At 38.5% G+C, this 12,026-nt stretch overlaps 1 protein-coding gene across 1 annotated transcript in view; it reads left to right on the top strand.

Annotated features, from left to right (window-relative positions):
• Positions 1 to 12,026, top strand: part of KAT2B (lysine acetyltransferase 2B) — an 84,620-nt gene extending 72,594 nt beyond the window's left edge. Inside the window, exons 14-18 of the mRNA XM_059728865.1 lie at positions 3,653 to 3,767; positions 4,520 to 4,556; positions 4,811 to 4,874; positions 4,985 to 5,069; positions 10,024 to 12,026. Coding sequence (XP_059584848.1) covers positions 3,653 to 3,767; positions 4,520 to 4,556; positions 4,811 to 4,874; positions 4,985 to 5,069; positions 10,024 to 10,217 — 495 coding nt within the window. The 3' untranslated portion in view covers positions 10,218 to 12,026. The remainder of the gene's footprint in view (positions 1 to 3,652; positions 3,768 to 4,519; positions 4,557 to 4,810; positions 4,875 to 4,984; positions 5,070 to 10,023) is intronic.

Below are 12,026 nucleotides of genomic sequence, written 5' to 3'. Positions count from 1 at the left end.
AGCTGTCAGGGAGTCCTGTGGGGACCTTGCTGGGAAAATTCCTCCCATCATCCCACTAATTAGGTGATTGGCAGGAGAGCGGTGAGGCATTCTCCTGCAGTGGGAACTATTCTGGTAGGGTTCCCATTGCAACATAATTTTTCTCCCCACTAGCCCTGGCAATGTCAGGATGGACGGGCCGTTCTTCTGCGGGGGGCGGGGGCTCCTAGAACCAGGATTGCTGCCAGGGAAAATGATCCCCCAAAACTACTCTGGTGGGCCCAGAGCAGCGTTCAGGGCTTGCCAAAACTCCCAAGTCTCTCACTATGGTTTCCCTGCCTCTTACATGCCTCCCTTTTCACCAGGTGGTGTGTCTTGCAGTTGTCTTGCAGCAGCAAGGCTCCCCAGGCTCTGAGAACTTTGTGGCCATGGGAGAATGTCCTCCTTTGTACCCCATGCTCCTACATATCTGACTAGATCATGCCGTGATTTAAAAAAAAGGAAAGACTGCCTATTAACAGCCTGCCCCCTTCCCAGGCATTTTCTTCATTCATCACACTAGTTATCCTAGTTTGTCAAAGAAGTGGAAACACGTTAATTTGCTATGATTTGCTCTTGTGTACTAATGATCACCACTTTCTCCTCTAGGCATTTACAGTTTTATAATTTGCTCTAGTAATTTCCCAGATACCTTGAAGTCAAGCTAACTGGTCTATAACTTCCTGAGTTTTGCTTTTTTAAGGCACCATATTGCTTCTCTTTCAGTCCCGAACCCCAAAACCTTGCTTGTCATCCATGATTGCAAATATTATTGTCAGTAGCTCTGAAATTTCTTCATTTACTGCCGACTCAAATTAATTTAATTTGTCAGAAGCTCTCTATTGCATCCCCATTATCTGCAACCCATTCTCTTCGTTTGTATTAATTTTGATAATTGTCTGGTTGCAGTGGGGTTTATTCAGTTTTGTTTTGTTCCCTGAAGGTTGAGGCAAAGTAGTTCACTGAGCAGCTCCGCCTTCTTTGCATTTTCTATTAAAAACTTAGCTTCACCATTAAGCAGTGGATCCACAGATTTCCAGTTTTTTTATGAAGTAGGCATCTAGGAGCCTACATTGCTTTGATTTCTTAATGCTGCTTAAGCTCCTAAATGACTTAGGTTACAGATAAAGAAAACATACCAAATTAGATGGTTAAAAACAATTTATTATGTATCATGTACTTTGTCGTAACCATTTTGAGTGTCTGTTCTTGTATTACAGTAATTGGAAGTTAAGTCAGGGAACAGTGTGACCATCAATGAAACAGTGCTAAGTTACCACTGTTGAGCATCCGGTTACTGTGGGACAGGAGTGAACACAAAACAGTTGCCATGTGTCAGCTGCACTGCAGTGATTCCTCCATCTCCCTCCACAATTTTGAAGATGATATAATTTTTTTCATCCATTTTACAACTTTAGTCACTGCTGAAAATGAGAATTAGGAACTTTAATCATTTGGGTACATTTGAAAATTTTGCTTTCTCCATCCAAGTTGGTATTGTTTTCCAACCTCCACATCATTGGAAGTGTGTTTGTAATATTTCATTTTGCAATTAGGTGCTGCAGTCCTCCACAAATCCTGTGCTCTTTGCATTATAGGGATACCTTCAAGCATTCATCAGTCTGTAACTATGAAAAAATGTCCATCTGTTTTGTTAATACAAACAAAAATATTAAGATTTATGGGTGTAAATATAATTTTGAGTGCTGATGAGGTGGCTGATGGATGGATTGTGGCTTGTTACTTCCACAGTTGTATATCCAAAACAGTTTCCTACCAGAAACCAAGCTGAAATAAATTCTGTTAAATTTACCATCATGCTCAGGAAAGATGTCATTTTTTTTAAATGAGTTACAATCCAAAGAAGGAATAGCTGTTTGTAGACAGTCTTAAAGAATAGTGTAAGAATTTGCTTGAATTTTAGTGCATTGTTGTTGGGTGCAGTAGTTTTTGTTGTATAGATTTATTTTCAAATATGGGGTTCTTTAACTTAGGAATTAAAACTTCTGTGATATTATCATGTATTTATCTTCCCTTCTCAAGAGAACTGTTCCTGAAAGTTTACATTCCTTCCATTAATCCTTGTTTGCTCTGTGTGCCTTGCTTTCTGGCAACCCATGTTCTAGCTGTGTGCTTGTTGTCACTGCTCAATTTGTCTCCCTGAGGTTGTACCTAAACAATACAAGGCACTTTTCTTGCTTATGCCTCTTAACTACATAGAAATTTCCATGTTACTATTGCAGTACTTCCCAATGCCATTTATCAGTGGGTCTAGTGGAGCTGGAAGTGGCCTGTAGTCTACATCCAGTTTTTCCTAGTCCCATCATTTGTACAGAATTTAAGCTTTCATCTAAAGAATTGGATTGTATCCATATCACTGCAAAAAAGTCAGTGTGAACCATCGCATTGCTGTTTTAAATAGGCTGTAAATAAACAAAACCAACAATTCTGGGAAGCATGAAAAATTCCATCTCTCCTTGAAGAAATGTTGACATTGAAATTTAATGCTAATGATTTCAATTTCATCATTAACTTGTTCACCACTTGTTTCATCAGAAACATCCAAAAATATTGGTCTTGTGGGTAGAGACTAGAGAGAATATCACTGTTTGTTCTAGCCTGGCTTCTATAAGATGTTGATTCCAGACAAATGGACTGGCTGATATTGTAGTTTAACATTTATTACCAGTTTAAAATATGTGAATTTTAAAAGACAATAATAAAAATTAGTTTTAGAAACCCAGTAGTGGGGATGTTCCGTTTTTAAAGAAAATTGTTTCCTTATCAAAGAAAAAAACCCTATTGTAATCTCAAAAAAGTGTAATGATTAACTCAAATTTAAAAAAAAAATAAAAATAAATAGCCAGTATTAAGTGTTTAGATGTATAAAAAGAATAATTACACAGGAAGCAGTCATTTTGAAAATGACATCTTCCAGGCACAGAGTATAGCAAAACGTTTAAATACTCATCAGGAGCACAAAACAAAATTACTTAAAATTGAGTTAACAAAAGGGGGACAAACAGAACAGACCAGAATTAACCTTTCAGTTGGTGGTGTCAGAGTGATGGTTCCTGTGATCAAGAGACCTGAGCAAGAATATTTTGCACTGGAAAGCTTGTCTCACTACGTAGTTGGTCCTATGTAAGATATCACCCTAAGAAATCCTTCCCCCTTTCAGTTGGAAAAAACCCTCTGGCTTTTCATGAATTCAGATGATGAGCTGAATGCAAGGAAAGGCAGAAGAGTTTTCTGCTGTATGTATATCATCAATTTTGACTTCCTTGAGGGAAAATCTTGAATAAGGGCTGTTGTGATTAATATACAAACACCATCCACAGTTACACAGAGACTTTAAAACTGAACAAGTGCATCTGAAAACTAGAATATAAGCAGTATTCTTGTTCAATAAAATATTTATGATGGATTAACCTTGTGTTCTGTGTGCATCCAAACTTCACAGTGATTTCAGGGGAAATCTTTGGTGCACAAAAATGGAATAATAACCTATTAATAATGTGTTTCTGTGCATTACAGTTTTGCCGTAGTGTCTTGGTAGTTGCTTTTGAGCTCGTCAACTACAGTTCTTGACTTTTGAAACTACATTTTTTTTTTCTCTGCTACATTATAACAGATCATAAAAAAGCTGATTGAAAGGAAACAAGCTCAGATTCGAAAAGTCTATCCTGGTCTTTCCTGCTTCAAGGATGGCGTACGACAGATTCCTATTGAAAGCATTCCTGGAATTAGTATGTACCAACCTCCCTTAATGCAGTGCTGCATCAAAATAGCCAAAAATAGAGGCCAAGATTAGAGAAATTAGAAGCTGCTAAATATTGCTTATTGGAAGCATAGATATATCTAAATTAATTAATCTGATGTCAGGGAGGGCTGATTCTGTCATTTTTTTCTACAGGTTTAGAAATTTTCTCAAGGATTCCTAGTCTAGAGCTATTCTACATACATTATTTAATTCTATTGGCATGTGATGGTCCTTTGTTTTGTTTTCAAGTGTAATTTCCACCTGACTATTGTGTACTCTATAATCCCATTCAGTTATCTAGCCTTGTGCTAATTAAATAGGTACTGATATGGATTGGGGTACAACAAAACTAAGCCCATCAATGATATTTTTCCTCTATTGTCTGACTTTGTAATTTATTTTCTTGCTCTAGGAAATTATTATATCATTTTACATCTATTTTCTTTACATTGAAATGCTGGAGGTAATGATAAAATATGGTGAAGGATTTTTAAATAAAACAGTGCATTCTTGCTGGGACAGTATCATGAATGGGACTTCATGATATAGGATATTGGACTATATTTTGTAGGAAATTAAACGGTCTTGGGAGCTAGTATACTGTAGTTTTAAGATTAACCCTAAAAAAACCTTTATTCAGGGAGCACTGATATTTATTTATTTATTTTAGATTCATATTAACTCAATCTTTTGACTTAAAGTTGTTCTCATGTAATGTTTAATTTTGTTGGTGTGCAGGAGAGACTGGCTGGAAACCAAGTGGAAAAGAGAGAGGGTAAGTACAATTTGAACAACTAAAATTATTAAGTAATTTGAGAATTCTTTGAAAAAAGATTCCAGACTATATAACTTGAAGTGTTTCTTTCTGTCTAGAGAAAACTTGAGATAAATAAGCATCAATAAACCAGCTCCTGGGTATTGTTTTTCTGTTAAAATGTTTTCTATTTGAGCATTGGTTTTGTGTTAAGAGCAGCATTATATAAATGAAATAAGAGATTAAAGCTAATTTTTTTTAATTTTTATTTCAAGTAAAGAGTCCAAAGATCCAGATCAGCTTTACAGCACATTAAAAACCATCCTTCAGCAGGTTAAGGTGAGTGTCAGTTTTAGTTCATCTTCTGTAAAGATTTTTTAATGATTTCCAACATGGAGTTTCCATATTAGACACCTTACTCTTTTCTTTTCTTTTCTTTTTCCCCAAAGAGCCATCAAAGCGCTTGGCCCTTCATGGAACCTGTGAAGAGAACAGAAGCTCCTGGATATTATGAAGTTATAAGGTTTCCCATGGGTAATGCCACTAACATTTTTAAGTATAGACTTAAAGATCTCTCTAGCTCAGGGGTGGGCAATTATTTTGGGCAGAGGGCCGCTTACTGAGTTTTGGCAAGCCATCGAGGGTTGCATGACAGGCCGCATAACAGTCTTCACAATGTTTTTCTTCTGTGCCTGTCTGTATATTGACAAAAAAGGGAAAAATGATATTTTTTCAAAAGAAAAAGCACTCAGCTATGTGTGGTTTTTTTTGATGAATTTCTTTGGCTACAGCTGTATACCTTTGTCATTAAATGTAAAATACTGTACCTACAGTAACTTTTATTTATTAAAAAAAAATGGAATGCTGTCCAAATTGGAGGGCCCCTTAAGGATTCATAATTGTAGGTTTTCTGTCTCCAATGTTGTCTGTATAGATTACTATCCTTAGGCTTTTTGTATTTTGCCCATGCTCTTGAAGATAACTACTTTTCCAAAGCTTTGAATTGTGCCATCATGTTCAGGTTGTTTTTTTTCCAGTTCACCTGTGCTCCACAAAGTATACAACTAAATGGGAGAGGTTATTTGTTAACATCTCCTTAAAGGTAATTGGAAGAATCCTATTAGTGCTATACCATACTGTTTGCTGTGAGGTCCATCAAACAACACGGTATTATTGTAAAGAAAGTACTATATTTACTAATACACTGCATACATGATTTCCCCCAAAATCAGCCCTCCAAAATTGAAACATGTCTTAAGGGAAGAAGCTGATTTTTCTTTGCTGGAACAGAAGCAGGGAGGAATAGTGAACAGCATCTCTACGTTTCTAACGGTGGCCAAAATGGGGCATAGCATCTGTGCATTTCTATGTGGCCCAGCAGAGTAGCAGTGGTGGAGTCCAGTGTTAACCCTCTCATAATTGTTAATTGAACAATTGAGCTGGTTAAGAGTAAACTAATGCATGCAATCCATAGTATCTTGATGAGACTTGTGGTATGGAAACATTTTATTATTAACAGGAACTTATATGAAGAACTGTTTACAGTAAGAATCAACAGTCTTGCTACTGTCCTTGCAAGGGTCTGGGACCTAGCCTTGTTGCTCTCTTGCCATACCAGGAAGTTCCTGCTGCCTCATCCAGGCTGTTTCCTGGGATACCACATTTCGTGGACCTTTTGTGTTTTCAGGAGGATGTATTATGTCACACAGCCAGCCCATGGCTGGAAAAATCCCTTTTTCTACATTCTGTCTTCCAAAACCAAGGTGCATATCTTACTTGGGGTGGGGTGTGGTATGCAAGAAAGCATGGTGCTTCCTGGTGATTTTTCCCCCCTTGCATATCTTCCCTTACATTCAAGTTTTGTTTTAAAACCTTCTGGAATTCTAGTGTTTCAAATCATCCCTATGTGAGATGCGTACAAAATAAATAAATTTTACTATGCTTTGGTTTTTCCTGCACAGAGTCGCAATTTATTTAACGAAATGAAGGCAACCCCTTATGTTCAATCCCCTTAAATTGGCTTAGGAGTACCATGTGTTGATCTAGCTTATGTCAGTATGGAATCTATTTAATCCAAATCAATATAAGGTACTCTTAATCTGATTTAAGAGAAACCAAGCGAGAGGGCTGTACTGATTTAACTAAATCTGTTTCCAAACGGACTTAATCAGTACAGCTTTTGTCATTTGACATGGCCTGAATCTCTCAAGTGAAAACAGCGAGACAGACAGCCGATGTATACGTCACTATTCCTACTATGTATGACCTCAAGTTTCTTACATGGAATATTGGCTGGCTGAACACTGGTGTGAAGGTATAATGGAACACCCTTCCTTTTCTGCAGGGGCATCTCATACTTCATTAATGGTCTAAAGAGAGCCCTGATACTGCTCCAAATTCAGTTTTTTAATACTTTCCTCTTATGACACACTACTATGTCTTTTCTCTCCATTACTTTTATACAGTGTCCCATTACTCTTATACAATGTTCTTCAGTTTTTGTAACAAACTTTTTGGCATTATTTTGTATTATACTTTCACATCTCTTTTGCTATTGTGAATTGTATCTCTTTGCAAATTCTGTGACAGTGATAGCATGGATTTACATACAGGAGGTGTCTACATGCATTATTAATTCAGTTGAATAAACTCCAGCACAGTTCACACCAGAGTATATTTCTCTTGGGCGCTGTGTTTACATATGCGCCTGGGACTGCAGCACATTGAGCCAGCTCAGAGTGGCCCTGGCTGGCAGGGGGCCTGGGATATCAGCCGGCCAGCGTGGGGCTGCTCCGAGCTTGCTCAGCATGCTGCGGAGGGGCTGGCCTGGGACATGAGGTTGCTTCAGTGCGGGGTTAGCCAGCAGGCAGTCCCAGCACTGAAACACCCTCATGCCTCAGTCAGTCCCATCAGCATCTAAACACATGTGGTGCACAAAATGCTGCTACAGAATAATACTTGTGTTTGCAAGTAATAACCTATGGCGATATGTATTAGTTTCCTGTTGCCTAGTAGGGCCATACATGTAGATGCTGAGACTTTACTGCAGAACTAATTAAGCAACTCCACAGTAAATGTCTCATGTAGATGCACCTACAGTGTTTTATTCCTGTTGACAGTGGCTTTGACTTAGAATCAGTGACTTACATATTCAGATGGATATTTTTTTTCTCTCTCACTTAAAAATGCAGCATAGGGAAAGCGGTTTTTCCTTAATGAATTTCTTTCCAACAGTAGAACTCTGAAGTCTGTTGTCATTCTATTGGCTTTTTCCTCACTGCTGATATTAAGGTGGCCTTCCTTCAATGAAATACATTTAGGGGCACTTAGGGCAGTAGCTGAAGTACAAAAATGCTGTTTTGAGATGCATGGAACTATGGCCCAACTAACAATCTGACATAAACCTGAAAAATATACCTATATCTATCTATCTATCTACGGCGGTGGCAGTGGGGAAGGGGAGGAGTGGGCTGGCCCTAATGCGGAAGAGGAGTAGGCCTGAGGGCGGGGGAGCAGTGGGCCAGGCTGACCCGGAGGAGTGGGCTCGGAGCTGATGTGGGGGAGAGGGGGTGGTGGTGGAGGAGGTGTGGGACCGGGCCCCAGTGGGGTAGGAAGACTGAGTCCAAGTCGGGGGAGAAGCCGGCCTGCCACAGTGGTGGTGGGGGAACAGTGGGCCCGGCCTGACATGGCCCGATGCAGCAGCGGCTGGGGGATGGGAGGAGTTGGCTTCCTCCCCGCCTTGAGCCTGATCCAACTCCTCTATCCTGCCCGCTGGGTCGGCCTGAGCCCACTGCTCCCCCCGTCGTGGCGGCCTGGCTTCTCTTTAGCCTCGGGCCTGGTCCTCCCCTGCATCGGGCCCGGGCCTACTCCTCTTCCCTCACCACTGCTGCCGCAGGGGGAAGCAGGCCCAACGTGGGAGTGGGGGAAGCAGCAGGCCTGGCCACGGCAGCGGCGGGGGGAGGGGAGGAGCAGGCCTCCTCCTCCATGTTGGGCCCGGTCCCACCCCTCTCCCATCCCCCTTCTCACCTCTAGTCATATGGCACAGGCGTGGACTTTCACTGTTCTACACAGTAGCAGTGTTCTTGGCACTTCTGGTTTTGTGCATTGGAAGTGGTGATTTCTGGGATTCCTTGGGCAAAAGACTGCCTGTAAACACAGGGGACTTGACAGGAGGCCCCTTGCGATCCTTTTTCAAAGGTAGCCAGTAAAACAAACTGAATTAACTTACAGAAAACTGTATCTTTCCCCAAACAACCCTGCATATTTGCTTTGATTTATCTATTAACTAAATTATAAACTTGTGAAAGTAGTTAAAAATGTATCACATAGATCCTGTACTTATTATTGCTTATCATAAACAAAGATACCTATCCTTTGTTGCATTAACTTAAATGGACTATGATATTTGTTATTTTGATATTTTTGTGATACATATTTTAGGGTATTATCCTGGCCAGTGCTGAATTCCCTTCACTTCTGATACCAATAACAGTTTAAGGACAGTCAGCACCTTTGCAGCAGGAGCTAGCAACCTTTTAGGAGTAGTAGACTAAATTTAACAGAGCCAGGTCCAAATGTGGGCCACCACTTCTGACCCAGCAGTTGCTGTACGCTGGCCTGGCACCAACATCCTTGGCTGCAGATTTGCTTTAGATGTCCTGGCTTCACAGACCAGGTAGAGTTGCTTGGTGGGCTGGGTCCAGTCTGTGGGCCATAGGTTGTTAACCCCTGCCTTAGAGGATAAAGACAACCAGAATATCAGACAAATATTCACATTTTAGCCCTTGGCAGATAAAGTTGTTCAGGTAAGTCTGATATGTTTTATTAGACCAACTCAAATAGTTGGAAAAATTCTTCTTAGTGAGCTTTTGGGTTTAAATAACATTCATTAGGCTGTGGAGGCATCTGCAGTTGGTGTGTGCTCTTCCTGGATGGAATGAATGAAGAGGCCAGAGGCTGGTATACATGCAAGAAAGCTAGTGAAGATGTAAATTGAGGAGTCAGTGGGTGAGAGAGAGGCTAGGGTGGGAGGGGGATGAATGTAACAGGTAAATAGTGGAGAGGTACCTGGGGAGTCACTTGTCAGGCAGGTTATAATGCGTCATAAAGCCAATAGTTATATTTAGTCCATGATTTTTTGTATCCAGGAGGTTGATGAAGTGAAGTTCATAGGCTTGTCTGTGAAAAGTGTTTTGTAAATGCCCTTTGAGCCTTAAAATTGAGGCAAAAGTTAGGTGTTGCATATATTCACGGTCATGGAAAAAGATGCTCATGTGATTAAAACCCCTATCCCACTCTATTGAAAGCAACTGTCTTGCTGTGGGATCAATGGGAAGAGGATCAGTACCTAAGTAAACAAAAGTAATTAAGGATTTGTAACCTAAAGAAAGAAATTGACAGCAACTATAGTGCATCTTAACTACTGCATGCATTCTTAACATTTCAGGAATCAAGGATTGCTAATCTTTTTTTCCCCCCCCCCATACAGATCTAAAAACCATGAGCGAGCGACTCAAGAATAGGTACTACGTGACTAAGAAATTATTCATGGCAGACTTACAGCGGGTCTTTACAAACTGCAGAGAGTATAATCCTCCTGAGAGTGAATACTACAAATGTGCCAATATACTGGAGAAATTCTTCTACACAAAAATTAAAGAAGCTGGATTAATTGACAAATGACAATTTTGTCTTTCTTACAGCCAGTGTGCCTACTTATGGGCAGATATACTACTCCATTTCCAGTAGAAACAGAACTTTTAATATATACTAAGAAAACTATGTGTTATAATTAGCACTTTTAAAACCCTTTTAGTTTTGCAAACATGTATTATATTAAAATAATAGAAAATGTTTATTTTATTAAAATAATGCTTTATAATATATTTAACATTACTGTTAAACTTCTTTTGCATGTCCAGTTGCAGTATGTTCAATAATAGGTTTTTATTGGATATATCCTCAAAACTTTTGGTGGCAAATTGCACGTTTGGGGATTTGGATAGAAAATTCCTGGACCATGAATGTTTTATCTTCTCTAATGCAGTATCTATTTGCAAAATAGTTTTTATTTTTTCCAGTAAAATATAACATTAAGAAAAAAATTGCAATTTAATTCAGAGGCTGAAATGTTGTGTCTAAATGTTTCATTGTAGAGTCTTATAAATATTTTTAAATGAGGCACTCAGCAGTTAAGGTGTGGTGAGAGAAGAGCAATTAGCTCTATGAAAGGAACTGCTTTGAATTAGAAGGAAATCCTAGATAGATACAAACTTTTCTATGGATTTTGTTTTTGACAAGTATTTTAACTGCAAATAATTTGTGAGTTCATAACCACTATTTAAAAAAATAATCTCTGACTAGATATGGAATGTTGTATTGACTTATGCAGGACATAAGTTCCCAGAAATTACTTCAAAAACTGTGGTAGGTATATACTATCCTTGCCTTTATTTACTCTAATAGGGCTACTTTTTTATGTATTTCAATTAATCACCCCATTTTGTGTTCCACATACAGAAGAATTTGTTAGATTTCCCAAGATAGATGATGCAGATTTTAGCTTACTGTGCATACAGAATGTCACCCTTTTACAGTCCTCCAGCTTATCATGTATGCCTCTGAAGTTAACTGGATTTTCTATCAAGCCCAACTGTAAATAATTTTATTAACTGTGATATTTAGATCCAGGGGCATATTTAAAGTTATACAGCTCATATTAGTATATCGCTAAGTATCAAATTAAGCACTTCTGTACATTACCACTTACACTACTTATAGGAAGTACTTACCTTCCTACTAATAGAGACTAAATTCAGGCCAAAAATAAATGATCACTTGACATTACTTTTCCAACTGAAATTTATAAAGAATAGAGTTTAACTTACATTTCTAGATGTTTTATATTACAGACGTTACACTGGTAAAGTTCAGCAGTTATCAGGTTGAAAATACTGCATTGTGACGAAGAACATGTACTAGCAAAATCCCTGGGCAATGTTAAATCACAGTTCTATTCAGCAAGTAGTTATCAGAACTAAAGCACTTGTGGTACAAAAGGTATTCAGAACTGTTAATATTAGAATTGCCTCCATGCTTAATATAAGAAATCAGTCTAAATTACATTTAGCTTTGTAACTAAGGTACAATGGTAATATTGTATTATAGCATCCAGTACCAGCTAAAAACTCTTTTGTAAACTGGGCCTACGGATGCACCTGTTAAGCTTGGTATCCTGTGAAAGTTTATTTTCTGGGTAGATTTTCTTATTGTCCCTATATCAGATTGTCTCTTCTATAATTGAAAACATTTGTTTTCTAATTTTAAAAATTAATATTTTCATAGATACTGTGCAATAAAGCTACAGTAGGACGTGTGGTTTTGAAAATGCTTTAATAGCTAATGAATTTTACATTTGTAAAATTAATATATTGTACTGGTAACAGAGTAGTTTTAAATAATATATAAAAGCCTAATTATTTTGGTCTCTTA

This window comes from Alligator mississippiensis, chromosome 5 (genome assembly GCF_030867095.1).
Source record: "Alligator mississippiensis isolate rAllMis1 chromosome 5, rAllMis1, whole genome shotgun sequence".
Classification (NCBI taxonomy): Eukaryota; Metazoa; Chordata; order Crocodylia; family Alligatoridae; genus Alligator; species Alligator mississippiensis.
This window is presented reverse-complemented; position numbering and strand designations above follow the sequence as displayed.